The following is a 24,487-nucleotide window of genomic DNA, read 5'->3' as shown; positions in this document are numbered from 1 at the left end:
TCCTTTCAAAGGAACCATCCCAGCATTTCCCTGGAGCAATTTACAAAAATCAAGGAAAACCTAAATCTGAAAGGCCACACGAAGGTTTGAACTGTCATCTTCCCAAATGTGACACCAGTGTGCTAACCACAGAGTCACCTTGCTTGGTTTTTCGGCATGAATGAACCACTATTACTGTCATCAGATACACTTCACGTAATCCACTTAACTAGCAATGCCAATAGCCACAGGATAAAGTTCCCTGGCAAGAAACGAGATGCCTGAGCCATCAGTGAGGTGCCAGCACCGAGGCTGCTGTAAAAATGTACCCTTATATATAGCATCTTACTCATTCTGTACCCAACAGCCACACCAATGGCAAGAAAAAGCTTTGATGAAATAAACTCAAATGACAAGACAAACTATACTACTCACTGTGGCAACAGAACCAATTTCTCTCTAATATAGCAGCTTTCTCGAATTCAAGTGCTCAGAAATGCAAAATGTACATCAGGGATTGTTAAAATAAAACTATCAAAAAAGAAGTATGGAAATTCAGAATAAAAAAATAACTAATGAAAATGTGGTTCCATTATTTGTTGTAGTTCATCATAATTCGCATGAATCTGGCCACTATAAGCACTTCCTAGTCATATCCCTGAAAAATATCCTGCGGCTGGGAGAAGAACAGCTCACAACTCTCCTTTAAGCACAGCAAGTAATTATCACTCAATTCTTGCCACACAAAGGCAAATCCAGATGGAATTATGAAAATACACTCCTGGAAATTGAAATAAGAACACCGTGAATTCATTGTCCCAGGAAGGGGAAACATTATTGACACATTCCTGGGGTCAGATACATCACATGATCACACTGACAGAACCACAGGCACATAGACACGGGCAACAGAGCATGCACAATGTCGGCACTAGTACAGTGTATATCCACCTTTCGCAGCAATGCAGGCTGCTATTCTCCCATGGAGACGATCGTAGAGATGCTGGATGTAGTCCTGTGGAACGGCTTGCCATGCCATTTCCACCTGGCGCCTCAGTTGGACCAGCGTTCGTGCTGGACGTGCAGACCGCGTGAGACGACGCTTCATCCAGTCCCAAACATGCTCAATGGGGGACAGATCCGGAGATCTTGCTGGCCAGGGTAGTTGACTTACACCTTCTAGAGCACGTTGGGTGGCACGGGATACATGCGGACGTGCATTGTCCTGTTGGAACAGCAAGTTCCCTTGCCGGTCTAGGAATGGTAGAACGATGGGTTCGATGATGGTTTGGATGTACCGTGCACTATTCAGTGTCCCCTCGACGATCACCAGTGGTGTACGGCCAGTGTAGGAGATCGCTCCCCACACCATGATGCCGGGTGTTGGCCCTGTGTGCCTCGGTCGTATGCAGTCCTGATTGTGGCGCTCACCTGCACGGCGCCAAACACGCATACGCATCATTGGCACGCATCATTGGCACGCATACGCATCATTGGCACCAAGGCAGAAGCGATTCATCGCTGAAGACGACACGTCTCCATTCGTCCCTCCATTCACGCCTGTCGCGACACCACTGGAGGCGGGCTGCACGATGTTGGGGCATGAGCGGAAGACGGCCTAACGGTGTGCGGGACCGTAGCCCAGCTTCATGGAGACGGTTGCGAATGGTCCTCGCCGATACCCCAGGAGCAACAGTGTCCCTAATTTGCTGGGAAGTGGCGGTGCGGTCCCCTACGGCACTGCGTAGGATCCTACGGTCTTGGCGTGCATCCGTGCGTCGCTGCGGTCCGGTCCCAGGTCGATGGGCACGTGCACCTTCCGCCGACCACCGGCGACAACATCGATGTACTGTGGAGACCTCACGCCCCACGTATTGAGCAATTCGGCGGTACGACCACCCGGCCTCCCGCATGCCCACTATACGCCCTCGCTCAAAGTCTGTCAACTGCACATACGGTTCACGTCCACGCTGTCGCGGCATGCTACCAGTGTTAAAGACTGCGATGGAGCTCCGTATGCCACGGCAAACTGGCTGACACTGACGGCGGCGGTGCACAAATGCTGCACAGCTAGCGCCATTCGACAGCCAACACCGTGGTTCCTGGTGTGTCCGCTGTGCCGTGCGTGTGATCATTGCTTGTACAGCCCTCTCGCAGTGTCCGGAGCAAGTATGGTGGGTCTGACACACCGGTGTCAATGTGTTCTTTTTTCCATTTCCAGGAGTGTATTATGAAAAGGATAGATTGCTGCTCACCACATGGTGCAAATCTGGAGTCAGACAGGCACAAGGAAAAAGCTGCTGAATTAGAGAACACACGACTGCAGACTGGTATCAGCAACCAGAGACTGGTCGTCATGTGTGTGCAAGTTCCTTTTGTGTGAGCTAGCTGTGTGTGTGTGTGTGTGTGTGTGTGTGTGTGTGTGTGTGTGTGTGTGTGTGTGTGTGTGTGTGTCTGAAAGCTGACTTTTTTACCTTTTTTGCTGTGCCTACTGCAACTCAACATTTGCACTATATCGTGAGTAGCACTCTCTCTTCATAACACTCACTGACATTTCTTGACAAGATTAACTCTTGATCGTTGTATAATAGTACTAGGAAACAACAGAGTATGAAAACTACAAACTCAGCATTGCTGCATTGTGTACTAAGCAAAGTTTTGGGCGATATTCTGAGGGTCTCTTCACATTTCACTAACCTATTTGGTCTAAAACTGATCAGCTGAGATACCAGCAGATCCGACTGACGAAAAAGCATAAGCCTGTTGTAGGAATACTTTCAGTGAGAGTTTTCTGTGAATTATAGGATATAAAGTGCTGTGGAATGAACGAGTCATCTTTATCAAAAAACTTCAAGATCATCTGCATGTTAAAACTTTTGATATGTTCATCCCATTCTGCTACATAACTTAAGGAACTGGTACAAGGAAGATTATAGGGGCAATCATTGTTTAGTACGGACTATACCACCAGATTTCTTTTTACCAGCAATCAGTAAACATGCAGCTGAGAAAGCTAACTAGTTTCTAATGTGGTTCTGTTTTGAGCATAAGAAAAAAATGAAATTATAGATGTAGAAAAATGGGCTTTTTAGATGAACTGGATATTTAGTCACAATAAGAAAGCCCCAGGCCTGGTACGTAACAATCAGCGCGATCTTAATAGGGATACTTAAATAATTTACACAATCTTTTATAGTGTGTGTCTTGTCACTGCACTTAGTAATGTATTGGTTATTTATGCTGACTGGACATATCTTTGTCTGCTAGACATTTGTGGCCGACAATACCTCTTTTGCTTCTCTATTTTGCAGCCTAGTCAATGTTCTCTTCTGTTTCATTATTTTATAATTTGTTGTGTAGTACTGAAAAATATTTTTTCTGCTGAATATCTTCATGATTCAAGTTGGCTGGAGATTTGCAACAGTCATTTCATTTCATGTAGCCCATGTGCACAGATGTCTGGCTATGGCACGCTTACCTGTGCAGTAGTGTTGTTGCACTCATTTTGCAGCCTATTTATTTATTTATTGTATACCACTTTCCATCCTCCTTGGTCTCTTATCTGTATCACATACTGATGGCCATAAAACTTTGTAAGTATTCACCTTATAAATTATGCATATATTTTTTTAACTTTTATATTGTGTTATGATATTAGTTATAATTATTTTATCCATTGTTTACAGATTGTATTATATAACATATATTACATAGTCTTATTTAATCTAACTGTGTACCCCTGCATCAGCTATCGGCATGTCACCTTTCTTTGTGACCTGAGCAAGCATGCATAGCCAATAGTCTGCTTAGAACCCTCAATGGGTCACATGCTACTAGACCCACTATCGCTCTTGTGCATAATTTTTTTTGTTGACAAGTTAATGGTGTAACAATACTGTACATAAAATACTGTATATCAAAGCAGATTTTTAAGATAAATTTGTACTCTGCAGAGTTGTGCTTGGTTTATTGCATTTTGTATTTTATTTTGTACTGATGTGTGTATTAGATCTTTAACACCTAATATTTTTTCTCAATGGTATATGCAATTATTTTATAGAAATCTGTCTTACATGAGCATCCACAGAGATGGAGGTGTATCTTAGCTCATTTTATGGGCAGACACTACATATTTTTATAACTGGTATGTAACTGACCTCTGCTTATTAAGGTATGTGATCCAGCCCTGTATCCAAAGGTGTCCGAGTTTGCCAGTAATTTTACAACATCCTCGCTCAGTTACAAATGCTACACAGATGTGTGGACTGTAACCTACCATTTTTAATATTAACATTGACTTCATTCTCTGGGGATGTAATGTACACTACTCTTGCTAATTCGGACATTCCTGGCACATATGGATGCCAGATTATTCAGTGTCTGAAATGTATTTTATTCATTTATTTTGTTTTTTATTTATTTTGAAAACATAGGGGATATAGTGTACCGTACTTTATTAAACCGAAGGATACAATTCTAAAACGTGGCGGATATACTTTATTAAATCCAAAAATACATTAAATTTCAAAGAAAACTTAGTCCTTGAGTGTGTAATGTACATAATTATATGGTCTTATCACTCACTATGAAACATGTCCCTTATTTTTAACTGTCGCAATGATGATACAAGACTGTGGCATGCTTTATCACACAACTGCTTTACAAGCATTATATCGGTACTGCATGTATCTGGTTGTTGCATAATGTACTCCAGGAAGACCTCAGCAACTTCAGCACCAGCAGTGTGAGAAATCTTCATGCTCTCCCCTCCTGTATCTTCTTCTTCACTTTCATCATAACTTTCTTGCACACTATCAATTATTTCTTCATCTGTTAAAGTTTGGTCCGTATCAGTGTTTTCCTCATTCAGCCATTTAGTAAAATCTTCATCATCAATTTCTTCTCCTCCTTCCAGATTGTGGAACATGTCAGTGCACAAAGTAATTGATAATTCCAAACTGACTGGCTCATTGCTGTCACTCACTACTGGATCCAACTCAGCATCAATAGATGGCCACAATTTTCTCCAGCTCTTCATTATGGCAGTGCTCTCCACTTTATCCCATGCTTCAGCTGCTTGGAAAACAACAACATGTATGTCAATTGCTTTCCACACCTTCAGCATAGTTGCAATAGAGCCATTCAACAAGGAGTTGAGAAGTGAATGTCAATAATGACATTTAATTGATTCCAAAATTCCCTCGTCCATGGGCTGAATTAGGGCTGTCACAATGGGTGGGAGAAAGTGTTTGTACATGTATACCATCGGACTTCAGATGTTTCTCTCAAGGATGACTCAGAGCATTGTCAATTATAAGGATAGCTCTCAGTGGAAGCTTTCTTCTTTAGCTCTTTCCTCACTGCTGGTACAAACGTTTCGTGGAACCACAGATATTATTTGTCTGTCCATCCAAACTTTCTTCTGAGCGCAATACTGCACTGGAACAGTTTTTATGTCAGTGTGTTGAAAACAAAGTGATTTTCCAATCACCATAAGCGGTAGTCTATGATTCTCATTTGCACTACAACACACCATTAATGTTGTGCACTGTTTCTGTTGCTTGTAACCAGGAGCTTCATTCTCGTTCTTGGCAGCTAATGTTTTTGAAGGAAGCATCTTGTAAAAAAAAAGAAAAAAAGTGTGTCCTGTTTCATCAGCATTATACAAGGCATCAGCAGTTAAATCTTCTTCCCTATTATCTTCCGTATCTTGCTTACAAATTCATCAGCATCCTTATCGTTAGCTGAGCCACTTGTCCTGGTGACTGTCAGCTGCCGAACGCCATGTCGTTTTTCCAGTTTGATAGCCAACCTTCGTTCGCTGCACCCAAGTTACTACCGCCAAGTTGTTCAATGCTTTTTCCTTTATAATCAGGCCACTAGCTGGAATTCCTTAAAACACTGTTGTGTGAACCATCTATAAACAGCTATATCCAGTTTTTCATTCTCATTCTTTCACAAAACCTTCTGTTTTCCCAACTCTCAATTCATTTGTGCTGAGTACTGTCCAATATCATCATCTTTCTTTTTGATGTCATAAATAGTTGCTCGTCCAACATTGAACTCAGTAGCAATGGCTTTCTGCGAAGAACCTCAAATTAACTTATCTTTCGAGTTTCTGCTTGAGGTCTAGTGTAACATGTTTCCTTTTAGAAGACCTAATTCCGAACTGTAAAGAAAGCTACAATTTTAAATACAATACATAAAGCATTGTTTAACTAAGCATTGTTGCACACGATAATTCATTGTGTGCGTGTTTTTGGATGTGCGCCACATCACTGAGAGGCTGGACTACTGAGAGCCAGATTAGTGAGAGTCTAGTGTATTATGTTGGCAGATGATATTATTCAAAAGGAAGAAGATGGCCTCCAATTATCAGTATCCCAGTTGAACAAAATTCGCAAGAAATACAACTTTAAAATTTAAATGGCATTCCGAGGGCAGTATCCAGTCAGATCAAAAGCAGTTTTGGATAATTCAATTTTAGAATAAGTCTTTCAAATCTCTTATTTAAGCTGTGCTGTATGTTTCCATTTTGACTCTGATACTGAAAATAAAATACATAAATTCGAAGCTCCCTGTGGTACCATTGGCAAAATATTGAGTCATAAAAAAACAACAACTATCAAGGGGATGAATGGGCACAGGCAGAGGGTATATACTGGCAATATGCAATATCCTGTTGCAGAGCAAGCTCTACAACATGATAACCATGACCTCGAGGCCTGTTTCACTACACGCGCTGTCTGGGTTCTTCTCCCACACACCATTTTCTCAGAACTCCGAACTACCGCTGCATCAATATCCTTGGTTCTCACCACCCACCTGGCCTTAATTTCTTCCATCTCAGCATTTCCGCACAGTAACTACTCTTTTCTTCACTCCTTTTTAGTTTTCTACATCTTTAATTGTCTTACCTGTCCATTTTTCACCACCCCCTTAGCACCTCTTAAGTACATTGCACTTAACTTTTCACTCTTATTAACTCATGCATGATGTTCAAACAGTAATCTCTGTCTTGCATATTGCCCTGACTTCCACTTTTAAGCTCTCAGGTTTTCAAATCTCATCCAATGCAGTTCCCTACAATCAGTCTTTCTTTCTCATCCCGTGTGATATGTCTCCCCTGACCAGCAGTTCTAGCAGACTTCCGCGAAATCTACAACTTTTCCGAGACCTCTCCAATCATTTTCCATCGCCCCTCTTCCTTCCCCTTCAACCCTTCTCCTGAAGAAGGAACCACTGACTCCGAAAGCTTGCCTAATTACAACCTCCTTTTGCGTGTGCCTACTGCCAATGCTTGTTGAGCAAGTTTTTTATCTATCCAATTAAATTATTTTGTCAAAAATTGATTGTTTTGTTGTTACAAATTATATTACAAAGGACAGTGGCTTCCTCCTGGACAACTTGTTGCCTCATATTGGTTTTTAATTCTTAAATTACCACTTACAGTCCTACATCCACCTCTATATTCTGCAAACCACTGAAGTGCATGGGATAAGGTATTTCCCAATGTACCACTTATTACATTTCTTCCCATTCCATTTGCATACTGAGTGCGAGAAAAATGACTGCCTGAACGCCTCTATGCATGCTACATTTAGTCTTGCATGCTACATTTAGTCTTGCATGCTACATTTAGTCTCATCTTGTCTTCGCACCATTCCTAAATTCCTCACTAAATTACGCATGGTTGTAATTGAAGTGCAGCTGTTCACAGAGGTCCAGTGTGGGCTGTAATTATTGTATGGCAGTGAAACTTTGTAGATACCCTAGAGCATTAATGCGAAACTGATTTTCACTGGAAAAGAATTAGTTTCAATTTTCACTATCAGCTGCAAACCTCGCACTGTGAATAAAAGAAAGACATACAGAAATGTTTCCATGTGTAATGGATTAGGGACGAGATGTGGGCAGAAAAGATCAGACAAGTGGGAGAGGCATAATGTTGATTTCATTATTAATCAGTTACATAATTTGTTCAATATGAGAACTGGAGAGTCAACCTGATTTGCACCTGGTTGTCAAAATTGGTTTTTTTTTCCAGCATAAACCAGTTCCACATTGAAGCATTAGCATATCAAGTAATTTCACCGCCGTACAATAATTACAGCCCACTCTCGACTTCCGTGAGTAGCCGCACTTTAATTATAACCACCGCATACTACCACCTCAACATGACCACATCTTCATATGAGGAGGATATTAATCATATTTTCTGTGGCTTCACAGAAGGTATCAAACTATCAAACTAATATAGCATTTGATGTACTCTGGAAATGCTTTACCACAAAAAACAGAAGACAAAGGTGTATAACCTCCTATATCATTTACACGCGAAAAAGAGTTACACGCGAAAAAGAGTTACACGCGAAAAAGAGTTACACGCGAAAAAGAGTTACACGCGAAAAAGAGTTACACGCGAAAAAGAGTTACACGCGAAAAAGAGTTACACGCGAAAAAGAGTTACACGCGAAAAAGAGTTACACGCGAAAAAGAGTTACACGCGAAAAAGAGTTACACGCGAAAAAGAGTTACACGCGAAAAAGAGTTACACGCGAAAAAGAGTTACACGCGAAAAAGAGTTACACGCGAAAAAGAGTTACACGCGAAAAAGAGTTACACGCGAAAAAGAGTTACACGCGAAAAAGAGTTACACGCGAAAAAGAGTTACACGCGAAAAAGAGTTACACGCGAAAAAGAGTTACACGCGAAAAAGAGTTACACGCGAAAAAGAGTTACACGCGAAAAAGAGTTACACGCGAAAAAGAGTTACACGCGAAAAAGAGTTACACGCGAAAAAGAGTTACACGCGAAAAAGAGTTACACGCGAAAAAGAGTTACACGCGAAAAAGAGTTACACGCGAAAAAGAGTTACACGCGAAAAAGAGTTACACGCGAAAAAGAGTTACACGCGAAAAAGAGTTACACGCGAAAAAGAGTTACACGCGAAAAAGAGTTACACGCGAAAAAGAGTTACACGCGAAAAAGAGTTACACGCGAAAAAGAGTTACACGCGAAAAAGAGTTACACGCGAAAAAGAGTTACACGCGAAAAAGAGTTACACGCGAAAAAGAGTTACACGCGAAAAAGAGTTACACGCGAAAAAGAGTTACACGCGAAAAAGAGTTACACGCGAAAAAGAGTTACACGCGAAAAAGAGTTACACGCGAAAAAGAGTTACACGCGAAAAAGAGTTACACGCGAAAAAGAGTTACATGGAAAAGAATTTTTTCATTATAATATACTAAGAATGATAGGCACACTGACTTTTTTACGTTCTGAGGCTGGCTGTGTGGCTGATTTCCGAAAGCCATTAATAGATTTTAAAAAATACTAATTCTTTGAACTTTATAAGTGACCTATTGACATCCATTTTCAAGCATCTGACAGTTCAGTATTTCTGTGATGCTCGTCAATGACTCAAACAAAACCTGTGAATGTTTGTCCTGCCTTTCTTTCTATACGTTCAACATCCCCCTTAGTCTTAACTGGTATGGGTTCCATACACTTCATCAATCTCTTCCACAGACAATGGTTGGCCGACCGTTTTTAGTCGAGCAGCAGTCATGCACCAAATAGTTTTATCTTGTGACTTTGGTTTGACATATCTTATGGAAAAGAATGACCATAAGAGCAGCTTTTTTTATTTTTGTGACGATTTTACGTCAGCTGATCTGCCTCATGTATCTTTATATCCACATGGTTTATAAATGTTAATCTACATTCAGATCTGCTGATGGCACCTTTAATGTGTTGAAACCAGTTATCCAGTAAACAGTATTTAAGCGATCTTGGCTTTTGAATTATTTCTACAACTGAGTGACCGGCCCACTAAGCACTATGTGTCCACTGCAAAATACACTAGATCTGTCTCATGACAACATGTTAAAAGCCAATAAAGACGCAAAACAAATATTGCCAATGTTGTGTTCCCTTTCTTTTGTGCATGTAAGAAGTAATGTGCAACATCATTACTACATTACAAGGTGAAGGCAATATCTAGTATTTGCAGGTTCGACTGATCCTTTGTTTCAATTGTTACAACTACCATCAGGACAAAGAAGTTTTTGGTTCCCGACTATATACATACGACATTCCATTCCACAGACTATGCCAAAGCACTAACTGGACAACATAACACAAAAAATTTAAACACTGTTTTTTCTCTTTTGGACTGTCTACCTACAACTGAATGAAAATTTTTGAGCCATAAACATTTCGCCTTATTCTCTGCAAGGCATCTTCATTGCATCAAAACGAGTGTTCAGTTCCTAGTGCTGTGAAATGTGGAAAACAAAAACCCAAAGTAGCAATTTTAAGAAGAGGAACAGCACCAAAAATGGAACAAAAACATAACATGTAAAAAACTGTCCATGGAACCTGCCACTGATGCCACCTTTAAGAGAATAAAGGCAAAATGCATATGGCACGAAGACTGTTTCACTCAGTTGTGGGAAGACAGTCCAAAAGTAAAAATTATCAGTAACATAATATTACTCGCAAGTCCTACAAAAATTGAAGCTCATTCAGAAGATACCATACATCTTTGGATCTTATAAACAATGTTAACAGTTGTTATTGAAGTATAAGAAGATAAAACAAGCAGTACTGTACTTGCAAAAGGAGTCATTGAGAATCACAGCTTGTATCCCAAGTAATTCAATCTTTAAATATAAGCAGTGAAGAAAAGTAAGATGAAATCTGTCAAAGGAAATAAAGTTCATGGAGACAAAATAAAAACTTTAAGATTTGCTGATAACTGTGTAATTCTGTCAGTATCAACAAAGGACTTGTTGAAGGTAGTCTAAGTTTGGTATCTGGGGAGCAAAATTAGTGAGAACAGGAGTAAAGAAGATACAGTACACAAACTTGAAGTTAAATTTCCAGGAATAATCAATTCACAGATTGTGTGTGAAGACTAAGTTTCTGTTTGTAGTCCAAGACAAAGTCCATCATCAAAAGAGTGTTACTAACTGGCTTACTCTTAACAATTTTTCTTTATATGCTTCCAAATAATGGGGAGAGGGGTGGGGGGGGGGGGGGGGGGAGCCTTGCATGTTTTGTTGGTGATAGGAGCTAAATACTGCAAACATTTGTTGACACTGATGATGCTCTAGACAAGATAAAGATTTATTAAGTACAAGCATTTGTAAATTCAACTACTAATCTATATTCACTCAATGTTTACAGGGAAAGGTTTGTTTACTATATAGGATGTTGATGTAAGTACAGTTAAATATTACACAGCTATCTTAGAGTACTTTGTAGAGTAATTTATATAGTAAGGCTTCTAAAGTTGGGCATTTCAACACAGGCCTCAAAAGTTCATAACTTCACGATACATTTATCTTGTTGTACGAATTGTTAGATAAGGAAAACTATGGCAATTTGAACCCTTTACTCTGACTAAGGTTACACAAATTAGCTGGGCTTCACAGGCTAATATTACCTCCACAGTGCATGTATATCAATACCTTTGTCATTTAAACATCAAAATATTGCAGAGTTTCTACAGTGCCCAAGCATTGTTGGCTTCCTTATATTCAAAAAAGTGTTAATGTTGATATTTACTTATAAACAGCATAATCAATTACTTCTACTTTTTATTTTACAGTATATTATGCACGAATCTACAAATGCAGATGTAACATTTTCATTCAACAAATATTGCAGTTTCCCAGGTCAGAGATCTGAAGCAGCAAATTGTGTTTATAAAATTCTTAAGACGGTCACAGATCTTACTCAGATTTGTATATAGTATATTAGTTGACTGCTTACAATATAACTTTAATTCTCTACTTGCATGAAAAACTAATAAACTTTGTTTAACTAGAACATGCTCTTATCTTCTAGATAAGCTTCAGAATTATTGTACAAGTGGGACAGTGCACAAATGGTTTATAATTCACATCTAACTAGAAGAATGCAGAAAGTTGAAATTAACAGTACATAAGTCTGCAAAAATCAGCAGAGTCCTCTAACTGGGGTGGTATTAAAAATGGTGTCCCTTATTATTCTTAATATGGGCCATTATCAAAAATCTGGTGTATTTTGTAAAAAAAAATATTCTTTTAATTTTGAAAAATTAAGTGTCAGGAAGTCATTTCTGAAAGTATTCATACGGAGTGTAGCCATGTATGGAAGTGAAACATGGACGATAAATAGTTTGGACAAGAAGAGAATAGAAGCTTTTGAAATGTGGTGCTACAGAAGAATGGTGAAGATTAGATGGGTAGATCGCACAACTAATGAGGAGGTACTGAATTGAATCGGGGAGAAGAGGAGTTTGTGGCACAACTTGACAAGAAGAAGAGATCTGTTGGTAGGACATGTTCTGAGGCATCAAGGGATCACCAATTTAGTATTGGAGGGCAGCGTGGAGGGTAAAAATCGTAAAGGGAGACCAAGAGATGAACACACTAAACAGATCAGAAGGATGTAGGCTGCAGTACGTATTGGGAGATGAAGAAGCTCGCACAGGATAGAGTAGCGTGGAGAGCTGCATCGAACCAGTCTCAGGACTGAAGACCACAACAACAACATCTTTTATACATTTTTCTGTTAGCACAATCAAGTAGGTACTCTAATAGTGGTTCAAAAAATGTATTTTTTTAAAAAAGAAAAAATTATTCAGTGTAGTATCAGAAGTTAGCTTGGTAGTAATGGAAATGAAAACCCCCTAAAATGTCTGAACATTGGGTAAATTAGAGGTCAATAATTGTTATTAAAACATAAATGAATCATTTATTGTTCATGCTATTAATATACAAACAGATCAAAATACAAATGGTATGTCAAGCTGAAATATTACAACTTTTCAAATCATCAAAATAGTACTGTCCTCAGTTACTGGTGTCTGGTGGATTTAAAACTGTCAAGATTTCACAACATTCTACACGAGACACAGACAAATAAATAGCCCTAAAAATCTGAGGCCATAGCCCGAAACAAGGTTGTGAGTGCAGTAAACAGTTTTTAAAACTAAAAAACATTAGGCTATTGTATGAAACATTAACATAAATCTACTTAGCAAGCAAATATAAGTACATAATTTCATCACAACTTTTTAGAAAAGTAAAGAAAATAGGATCATTTCAATGCATGAGGTTTAATATTTTGAAAATCTTATGTTAGAGCATAAACCATCTCTTAAAAAAAATCGCTGTCTAGCTAAAAGCTAAATATCTCACTTATATATGCACATAGCTTTTCTACATTGATAAATAATGAGTCGAATGAGCACAATATAGGGAAAATGGCGTGTGTGTGTGTGTGTGTGTGTGTGTGTGTGTGTGTGTGTGTGTGTGTGTGTGTGTGTGTGTGTGTTCCCCCCCCCCCCCCCCCCTCTCTTACAGCTTGAGAAAGGAAGTTCATTCCGAAAGCTAGCCAAGCAAAGCTCTATATGTTCTGATGTATCTGTCAATGATGCAGCTCTTCTGCCTTTCAATAGTCATCTCTCCATTCCTAAATAATTCATTTTCACAAATTAGAAATTATTAAATCTTCTCAAAACAATGGAGTAATAGAGGTGATGATCATTAGTGTCAATATTTCTTCCTGGCACTGTAATAATTTAACACGAACTCTACAATCATACGAGCCACTAGCATGGGACTGGCTTTGAAAAAATTTTAAAGAATTTTTTAAAAAAATTGTTCAACTAAAACATACAGTAATATCTTATTGTTAATAAATTTGCTATCTGTTAAACTCAGTTAAAGTTAAAACCCTTTATAATGTCTTGTACAATTTCACTTAATGTAATCAAGATACGTGTAGGGGACAAGTAACAGCAGCGAGATCTCACATTTAACAAAATTGAATAATTTTATTTAAAAATAAGTAAATAATGGTTTAATATAGTTTTAAACTAAATCCAACATATCTGAAAAAACTTAAATGCATTTAAATAAAGCATGTTATGATCTGGGATCCAAATATGCCCAATTTTTGAGAAGGACCCATATATTAATGACTTGCCACTCTATATTCACAAAGATGCATCACACCCAACAAATAATAATTAGCCGAGGCAATTGTAAATGATGTCTTTCAGAAAATTTTTAATTGGTTCCATGCAAATGGACTCACTAAATTTTGAGGTAACACTTTACAGTTCTGTACAGTAAATGGCATAACACCATTGATAAATATAGACTTTGAACAGAAGTCTGTTGCTACAATGGGATATCAAAATTTCGATGCATGTGCAATGATGAAAAACTGAATTGGAAGAAACACAATGCTGAAACTTTTAGGTTCAACTATTACTTATGCTATTAGAGTTAATGCAAATTTTGGTGATAAACATATCAGTAAATTAGCCTACTATGCGTAATTTCATTCACTGCTTTCATATGGCAACATATTTTGGTGTAATTCATCGTCAAAAGTAAGTATTCATTGGACAAAAGTATGTAATCGGAATAACAGCTGACCTCCCTCCATGATTTACGGAATTCTGGATATTCTCAGTACTTTCACAAATACACATAATTATGAAATTTGTCATTAATAACCCATCTTAATTCATAAATATAAGCAAAGTGAATTGCTACAACATGAAAATAAAGGATGATCACCATTCTGGGTTAAATCTGACTTTGGCACAGAGATGGGTGAATTATGTAGCCACAAAAATCTTTGGTCATTAACCAAATATCATTAAAATTCTGACAGCCAACCAGTATTTTAAAAAAATCGATTGACAACTCCTACTTACTAAATGAATTTTTAGATATGAAGTGGTAGTTGTAAAAAAGAGGGAAAGATTATATCGTGTAAAGGAAACTTATGTTAAACTGATACATTCCACATCATTATGAAATGTACTCATGATCTGTGGAACAATTATTAATGTAATGTACCGTAAATAGCCAGATCCAGCTAAGCAACGATGCATTTAATGAGCATTCACTCTTGCATGCAGCAAACATAAAATTTTCTCTCAATTTATGTTAGTAGGGCACTGGGAATTTCAAGGAGGCATACAAAGGCTTTTCGCATTGTCAGAATGTGTACAAAAACAAATTCACGTGTTTATTACTGATTAGCACATCAATATTGTTTAAATAACATTAAAGTTCACCCGGAAACCAAGCCCTTTGGGGGAAGGGCTCTAGTACACAACAATCTAAATCTGTAACGAGTACGATAAACTATTCGCTCAATAGAAATGTTAAAGTGAAAAAACATAGGTCCTCCATCTGCTACAAAGGAAATGAAACCATGTAACTGATGTTTTTCCACATAAATACTTTATAATTTCTAGCCTATCGTCACCTTATGCCAGTCTATTATCTTATTTTCTACATGAATATATTATTCCTGTAATGTGTGTCTTATACTATTGCACTAAATGGTGTAAGACCGAATATGAGAAAGTTATATCGAATACTGGCGGAACCCCCTTTCCGCCGTTTTTCTTACAGACTTTATACTGATACTCAAAATTATTTGATAAGGGTAGCATGTACATTTCTGCATACGACGTCGTTCACAATCCAGCTGTGCGGAAAACTTAAGCTACGAGCCATCAGCCTAAAACGTAACGGACTTTTCCCCCTTCCCTCCACTCCTTCAGATTAGCATTCCCTCGAGTAACTTATTTCAAAGTTTGTGTCCCGGCTTGCTGGTGACATTGTAAAGACATTATTTAGCAATGTACTGTTTTGTGCCAAAACCTGTAGAAATCTACAACGCAGATTAATGGCTAATTCACAACAACCGACTTGTACAAATCAATCAAGTGCCGATTTCATATTTTCAAGTAACCTCAAAGACAATGATGTAAACTATTACCTTTCGATGAAATACGCTGAACAAACAGTATTGATACTTGTGAATCGCTTAAGAATTTTTGAATGCATTCTTGATTACTTTTGTCATTCAACGCAGCATTTAATGCTGGAGGCATGACATCGTCATCCTCTGGAAGCAAAATAGTTGCTGCTTTTTTCAAGTAACTGGCAAATGCCGAAAAGTCAACAATTGAGACATTTTCCGAAACTGGGGGGATGTCCCCAGTATCTGCAGAATCGCCCATTTTTAATAGTTAGTGCTCTACTCCAGCTCTGACATGACACCACAACTACTTCCACACCTCAGAACTGACACTGAACTTCAATGACTCATGCACTTGCACACACCTTGATGTCATCTGCAGTTCGAGGTCACTTATATCGATCAAGTGTGTCTCGATATCGGTGTGATCGAACATCGAAACTTTGTTGATATTTTTCAGGATCAGTAATGTTGAGGGTGGAATACTGCAATGTGTTTTGTGTGTAATGTGTGTTTTGATTTGTGTTCATGTTGAGATGAATTATCTCATGTAAGCTACCTGAGTTATACAAATAAAACACTCATTTTGCAACAGCATCAAAATGAAGAGAAGCAAAGCTATAATATTCGGAAAAATAAACGCAGATTGTTTACGAAATCCAGCAGAAGAAACCAGTGCCGTAAAGACAGTGGGCACTTTCGGTACCTTTGGTAACAATCAGAAAAACGATACAACAAAAGACGAGGAATACAAAGACAAGGAGGCGAAAGGTATTTACGAAGTAATGGGTTTCGGTGGTTTTGGGAAAAAGTCCAAGCAGTTCGACATCGAGGAGATGGTCACTGAAGCAACGGAGACTGCGAGAATAAGACACAAAGATGCAGTTGAGAAAACTACTGACAAACTGAAGCCACTTTCTCTGTCAAATGATCCGTCAGTTCCTTCGCCTAACGACAGTTCCGACAGTGAATCAAATGAAGAGGACTTAATTGGACCTCCGGTGCCAAAAGATCTGTCATCCACGCAGGATGATAAAACTGAAAAATTAGGAGTGGACCCCAGTGGCGAAAGAAATGATGCCGTAGACAGTAGTGATGAAGACGATAGCGATGGCGAGCAAGATCTTACAAAAAGTATACCAATGAGCCATGAAGTAGAAATGCTGCATGGTTCAAAAGCTGTCACATCTGTAGCGGCTGATCCGGCTGGTGCCAGGTTAGCTACCGGTTCCATCGACTATGAAATAAGGTTCTGGGATTTTGCTGGCATGGACGCTTCTTTGCAAAGTTTCCGAACTTTACAGCCATGTGAAAATCATCCAATTCTTAGTTTACAGTACTCCATCACTGGTGATGTTATTTTAGTAGTGTCAAGTTCATCACAGGCGAAGGTACTGGATAGAGATGGATTCGAAGTTCTAGAATGTGTCAAAGGAGATCAGTATATAAGCGATATGGCGAGAACAAAAGGACATACAGCTTCTCTGAATGGTGGCTGCTGGCATCCAAAAGTAAGGGAAGAATTTTTGACCTGTTCTCAAGATAGTACCTTACGTCTTTGGGACATTGAGAAACCAAACCTCCATAAAAGTTTAATAAAGTGCCGAGCACAGAATGGACTGAAAACTGCACCAACTGCATGTGCTTATAATCGTGACGGAAATTTGATTGCTGCTGGTTGTATTGATGGGTCATTGCAGATGTGGGATCACCGGAAAATGTTTGTCAACACAACATTAATGCTCCGTGGGGCTCATCAGAATGGTTCTGAAATATCATGCATTTGCTTTTCATATTTAGGAAATTCATTGGCCACTCGCAGTTGTGATGATACCATGAAATTGTGGGATATTCGTGCCTTCAAAAAGCCTCTTACTGTTTTTGAAGACTTGTTTTCCCGCTATCCAACGACAGACTGTATGTTTAGTCCTGACGATCGTATGCTGATAACTGGAGAAAATATGAAAAAAGACAGTACATCGGGAAGGCTGCTTTTTTATGATACCTCTTCATTTACAAAAGTTAATGAAATCTCTGTGACAGATTCTCATGTGATAAGAACACTCTGGCATCCAAAGCTAAATCAGATATTTGTTGGCTGTGGTAATGGGACTGTGAAAGTTTACTATGATGAAAAGCGCAGCCTTAGGGGCGCTAAGTTATGTGTAGTTAAAACTCACAGAAAAGTGAAACAAGTTGGTGTGGTTGCTGCTCAGCAGATATTGACACCCCATGCATTACCCATGTTCCGACAAGAAAAGCCAAAGTCAATAAGAAAACAAATGGAAAAGGATAGACATGATCCTGTGAAGTCGAGGAGGCCTGATCTGCCCATTTCTTCTGGACAAGGTGGCCGTGTCGCACAGTCAGGTGGTACTCTTAGTTCCTATGTTATACGCAATCTAGGCTTAAGCAAACGTGTGGAAGATGACCAGGATCCACGAGAAGCCATACTTCGCTTTGCTAAAGAGGCTGCAGAGAATCCATATTGGGTTTCTCCAGCTTACTCAAAGACACAGCCAAAGCCTATTTTTCAGACTGATGAGGATGATGAAACAGAGGAATCTACATCAAAGAAACAAAAGACAGAGTAAATGATTTATCATCATATGTTGTCAGTGAGATGTTTATGTAAGGTGGTAGCACTTGTGACTGCGTGTACTCTATGTTGAGACTTTTCACGATGAACTGCCACCATTGTTAATTTTTGTGGCACAATACTATTTGTGGGTGAGTTACCACATCATATTTCTCAGAAAATAATTCTTTATTGAGAAGGAAGAGTTTTATGAAACCAACTAGCAGATTATATCAAATCTTACATGCCTCCACTTCAAAATAGCTTTTGTAAATATGTTATGACAGTTCATTGTACTCATAATCTTGTAATATTGTTGTATTTATGCATATAAGTTTAATTATAAACATACTTTGTATGATGGAATATTGGCTGTTAACATATTGTTGTGCTACTATAAAAGAAAAATAGCCTAATAAATATGTAGCCAGTTCTTTTAGTATAATAACATTAAAGAGATAGATGGATCTATGCTAAAACTAAAGTATCAAAGAGGACACATTGTGTAATTATGTATTGTCTAGAGACAAATACAAGTTTTCTTTTGGACTGTGTACGTATAATTCACGTTCAAATTTTTGGGAACAGTTACAAAAGCTACAGTTTACAGGGTAACCTGGACTGTACTGACAAAATTTCAGAAGTTGTAAAGAGTTGTTTCATGAGTATCTTGGTATAAACGCCCATGGTCTCCTGTGACTCATGACAGAGTAATTATGTTTCTTTGATATCTCATCCCAGTTTATTTCTGTATCTGTAATGGTGGGCTCAAGACATTGAAGAAAAATAAACCTAAAAAAGCATGTTCTATAGTAACTAGTTGAGAACAAGGGACAAATGGGTGATAGGACTTGCAGGATTATTCGTAAGTACCTCCAGGGTTTCAGAAGATGACTGCACAAAAACTACAAAATGTATGAAAACAGACGTGTCAGTGGACAGAGCAATTCTCCGACATTGGAATTCACACTACAGCTGCTCAGTGTGGGCTTTGTTCATGATGTCGCAAGTATCAGTTCATGGGTGCATGTCGTTAATGTGTCTGTGATGGCACAAAGGCAGCTGGCTCTGTGAATCTGGTAATTGGGTTGCCTGTCTGTAGGTGTGAACTAATTCGATGGGACAATATGGAGACAAGGGTAAATAATGAAACTTGAGGACAGAACAGCCTGCAACTGCAAACTGTAATTACAAGAAATCTGCTAATCATTAGTTGGCTTCCCTGTCACCAATGGAACATTGATACATAGCCATAACACGCAACTAATTCCAATTGCTTCTCTGATAACCTCCCATGAGCAATATCTGTCCCGTAATAGTCAGAGGTTTAATTAATGTATGAGATATGGGGAAGAAATTCCAGCACAGTGGAACTTAGCGTATCTAAGCCCCATATATAAGAAAAAGAAGCATGGAAGTTTGTAGCAATTGTTATGGCGTAAGTGTCACAAGTTCAGTTAGCTGGCTGTGTAGGAGGATTTTAAAATCAAAAATGGAGAAGATTCTAAATGTAAAGGAACAGTGTAGCTTTAAAAGAGGCAGCTCATATGTAGATAACATCTTTACCCTTAGACAGATCATGGAGAAGAGAGTGAAAATGGAATCTAAGCAATCATTTGGCCTTCATAGATATTGATAAAGCATTTGACACAGTGCCACTAAAGCTATTATTAAAGTGTTGTGCTTAGGGGAACTGCCAAAAAATTATGCAAGAAGTATTACAAACCTCTACAAGTTGGCAGAATTTGTTATTAAAGTGGGGAAACAAATTTCTAGAGAGGCCTTCAGAATAATTAAAGGACTCAAAAATGAGTTTGAAGGTTAAAATTCATTGATACAAATCCACAAGACCATGGAAAGGGTGGCTAAGGGGTGTCCAAAAAGCGATGGAGAGAAGACAATGAGGAAGAATGGTGGGATCAAGATGTTTGGCGGCAGAGATGCTGGATGTAGTGACAGCTGTAGGACCCCCGCAACAACAAGAACATCATCTGTAATGGAATGCAGTTGTAAGTGGTACATGAAGCATGTATTGTTTGAAAACAAATGTGTTCCACTCACTCACAGTATTGTCTGTTGACAACAGTGTTGCCCGCTTTGCTCTTCACCCTCAAAATTTCATTCAGTACTGCTTGGTTCTGTCATAGGTTTGTTTTTCCAAGAGTGTTAGTTGTTTGTTAACAGCAGTACACAACGTTATGGATAGCTTCACTGATAAAGAGATGGCCATTATGGATCTCGTGTACGGGTTCACCAGAACCAGTGGAAGAGCAGACCGATGATGCCATGCTGAACTGTCGACGCAGTGACAGCAATCACATTACAGTACTTTTGCATCCGAGGGTTATTGCATTACTCCTTATTTTGTATCATTCATTTTCGTGATTGCATATTACAGGCTTTTTTTATTGTTGTGAAGGTATTTTCACAGATATAAAGATAATTGGAGTGGCAAACCAAGTAAATTACATTATTCCTGTGTAATTAGTCACCAGATACCATGGATCCCTTATGCTAAAATACTTAGAAAATATCCCCAAACAACCTCCAAAATTTCGATGGTGAAGTTTGTGTTCAGCCTGCATATCAGTCAGTCATAAGTAATGTTGTACAATCAAAGATAATACTCTAAAGTAAACTGCTTGTAACAAACAGGAACATCCTTGAACAATGGTAGTGATAGCTTCTCAATACTGACATTCTGTATAGTATCCTGTCTTATCAAGAAACACAAGTCTTAAGAAATGAAACATAAATAGGAACATATTCGTAAAGTGAATAGCCTGTTACTATAGGACTTTTAATTTTAATTATTTGTGTTGATAAATGCTGTTTTTGTCAGTTCATTCCCCATTATATCCTTTGTCACAGCCATCTGTGTATTGTTTTGTGTGATAGCCATATGCACAATTTTTTAGTGTGTGGTAAAGACAACAAAGAGTTCCATTACATCAACACACATTTCACTCAGAATTAGATACAGATATCATGTGGGAGCAAGGGAATCATTGTGAGTAGAAATCTTATGTGTTAATTTAGAGAGTTAAGCTCATTTGGTAGTAGCATGATAATAATACAACATAACAATCAACTTATGAAAGAATTTAACATGATCAAATTCCTGGAATGAAAGGTGGACAAGAACTTAAGCTCGAATATGCATATTGACTTCCTATCAAATAAACTATGCAGTTTTGCATTTGCAATGCAATACTAGCAATTTCCACTGACCTGAGTACATGAAAAGTTACCAATCAGAGTTATTTTGAAGCTGTTATCAGATATGGTAAAATTTTCTGGGGAAGTTCAAGTAACGTATCTCGAATACTGAATCTGCAAAAGAAAATTGTCAGATAAATGTGTGCTGTACAGCAAGCAGAGTCTTGTCGCCCATTATTTTAAAAACTACAAATCCTAACTGTTCCCTCCATATGCATTTGTGAAATTATAATCTTTCTACACAGCAGACAAAAATTATTTGAGGCGAATTATTTTAACCACACATACAACACAAGAAATTAAAATAATTTTATGCTACCTGCACGCTAGTTGCAATTATATGCATGGAGTCTACAGTATAAGGGGATGACAATATATAAAAAAGTTAATTGGCAAAAAGATATTTAATATGAAGGCAGAAATTTTAAAAATGAGACTACAACAGATTCTGGGAAAAAATGCTGGTATACAATAGCAGAATTCATTGAAGATGAAATGATAATTTAGCAAGGGGTAATTAAGTGTTAGATTTTATTGTATGTACGCATAACAAATTTGTATTATTGTAATGATGCTGTTTGTTAACATCAGCTGTTCTGTGTTTATTGTGAAATTTTATTGCAATTTTGATGTGTCTCCTGTACCTGAATCATATGATTTAGATTATGTAAGTTATGAGACAAATAAACCACAATAATGTAAGATCACTGTGCAATCTGTTAGTTTAGTAATTTTCTGCAAAGAGCACATTGGTCACTTTGGAGTGCTATAGATGTCGAACTAGTACCCAGCGGTCGTGTGATTCCCCACTGCTTATCAAATTGATGGCAATGGATATTGAGTTTGTGCTAGTTAATTGTTTGGAATCAATAAGGTGGATCAGTGTGCAGATGTTACGGAATGTCTGTCATGTTTGGATGCACTCATGACCACATTGAGAATTAATTGCCCAATTTGTTGGCATATCAATGTGTCTACAAGGAATGGTGTGCCACTCGCAACTGTGTATCGTGGCATAAGGACAGTTTTCATAAAAAATATCCATACAGGGATTAGACATGAGTTCCATGTCTTGTTGATGACAGTTGCTTTCAAACACAACAGGAATTGCTCCTGTCAGTGAATGCAACCCCGTCTAAATCATTTGTAGGTCAGTACCTCAGAAAAGGTAGTTGATCACAAAGACACAAAAAGTTACAAGTATTCAATGGGCCAAACAGCTCAGAAACTAGAGAGGGTGTGTAGTGTAGTTCAACGAATCACAATTTACTCTCTTGATGCCAGGTGTCTAAAGCACAAACGGTCAAATGAAATGTTTAATCTGCAATGTTTTGGGGGGTGTAGTTCAGGCAGGAAGTGCTTCTGTGCGGTTTTGGAGCCCCCCCCCTCCCCCCAATACTTTGATTTGAGTACACCTAGTCAGGTTAATAAGAACATGAACCAACTCCTATCTTCCAAGATGATAACTATATTTGTAGGGTCGCATGCATACATTCCTGTTTTGTTGAATACTCAGGCTTCCTATCATACCTTGACTGGCCCTCTAAATATCTGATCTTAGTCCCATAGAAAATGTTTGGAACAGCATATCAAACTTAGCAATTAATGTCCTCGTAATTTGCTAGCTCTACAAGATGTTATCATCAATGAGTGGTTTCAGTTGGATATGGTTTATCTGAAGAAACTTGTAGATTCTTTTCCTTGTCAAATTAATGCCCTATGAAGGCGAGATGTGATATTATATATTATAAGCTGGATGTTTTCTGGGCATGACTAATTGTTTGTCTAGTGTGCACATATAGAACAGAAGAAAAGAACCTATTTACTATAGTATTGCTCTAGGTAAAAGATGTCAGTTCCTGAGATTTTCAAACAAGATGTATGAGTCGAGAGTAGGAGGGCAGAAATGTGGTAGATGCTGTATGAAAATTGAAGGGAAAATACAACTGTCTAAGATCACTGCTAAACGGGCATTTAGATGGAAATAGCAGTGGAATTTAATAACTTACATTCAGTATTACCTTCTGTAATAACTATTAACTCCTCATATGCCCATTGTCTCTCCTGGCATGGCATTAAAGGACATTCTCTTCATTCACTATACTGTTCTTTCACTGATGTATCTTCAAATCCACTGTTAGTTTCCCCTTGAGAGCTGTTTTTCATTGACTATATCTCATCTGGTTTCAAAGTATATCCTCACAAAGTAGCATAGTGCATCAGTTACTACAGTGATCTTCTGTTCCCAATGAGTGGGTTTCAGACCCCAGTCTAGTATTTCCGATGTAGGTTTGCTGTACTGTCCTCAGATAACTTCAGAAAAAAACCACTAACATATTAGTGCAAGGTGCAGGCAATTTCTTTCCTCCACTCTTCTCCTACTGATTTAGTGTCTCATCTTTTTCATTCTTTGCTTGTGGGACGTTCAGCTCTTAAGTGTCCTCCCTTAAAATAGTCATGTCTTTTTCTTTGGAAGCTGGAAACTCTAGTTCCAGATGCTCATGCTTCATGTCGTGTGGGGCTGCTGATGCATTTTATGTAATTAGGCAATTCATTAATCTTTGTTTATTTAGTTTTGTACTGGGAAAGGGGAAGAATAACAGGGTAGGGGTGGATGAAGATGCTAATGCTGTCTGTGGGTATGTGCAGAGAAGTGGTGGGAATAGGATAGGACTACAGCATCAAGAGGCTATACTTGGGAAGGGTGGAAGTACAGGAAAGGGCTTGTAGGTGCATTGGTGGAATAGGCAGAGAAAAGGAGAGGGGGGGGGGTGAGAAATGCATCTCTCATGTTATCAAACAGTGTGCCTAGTCAAAATTTTTCTTCAAATTCAGTAATTACTATAAAAATGTCAATTTAATATGTCTATAATTATTAATATTCATTTTCCTCATAACCTATTATATCGGTCACTGCCAATATTG

The 24,487-nt window shown here is 38.3% G+C and overlaps 2 protein-coding genes across 4 annotated transcripts in view; one reads left to right on the top strand and one right to left on the bottom strand.

Annotated features, from left to right (window-relative positions):
* Nucleotides 1-16,042, bottom strand: part of LOC126176887 (dynein heavy chain, cytoplasmic) — a 228,059-nt gene extending 212,017 nt beyond the window's left edge. For all 3 annotated transcript variants that reach the window (XM_049924087.1, XM_049924088.1, XM_049924089.1), the window contains exon 1: nucleotides 15,784-16,042. In XM_049924087.1, coding sequence (XP_049780044.1) covers nucleotides 15,784-16,027 — 244 coding nt within the window. In that variant the 5' untranslated portion in view covers nucleotides 16,028-16,042. The remainder of the gene's footprint in view (nucleotides 1-15,783) is intronic.
* Nucleotides 16,043-16,207: 165 nt separating this feature from the next.
* LOC126176888 (gastrulation defective protein 1 homolog) lies at nucleotides 16,208-22,264 on the top strand. Its single transcript, XM_049924090.1, has one exon. It carries the CDS (start codon nucleotides 16,368-16,370, stop codon nucleotides 18,357-18,359), a length of 1,992 nt encoding a protein of 663 aa, XP_049780047.1. The 5' UTR covers nucleotides 16,208-16,367; the 3' UTR covers nucleotides 18,360-22,264.
* The last annotated feature ends 2,223 nt before the right edge of the window (nucleotides 22,265-24,487 follow it).

Source organism: Schistocerca cancellata, chromosome 3 (genome assembly GCF_023864275.1).
Source record: "Schistocerca cancellata isolate TAMUIC-IGC-003103 chromosome 3, iqSchCanc2.1, whole genome shotgun sequence".
Classification (NCBI taxonomy): Eukaryota; Metazoa; Arthropoda; class Insecta; order Orthoptera; family Acrididae; genus Schistocerca; species Schistocerca cancellata.
Note: the sequence above shows the minus strand (reverse complement) of the source record. Positions and strands in the feature narration are given on the sequence as shown.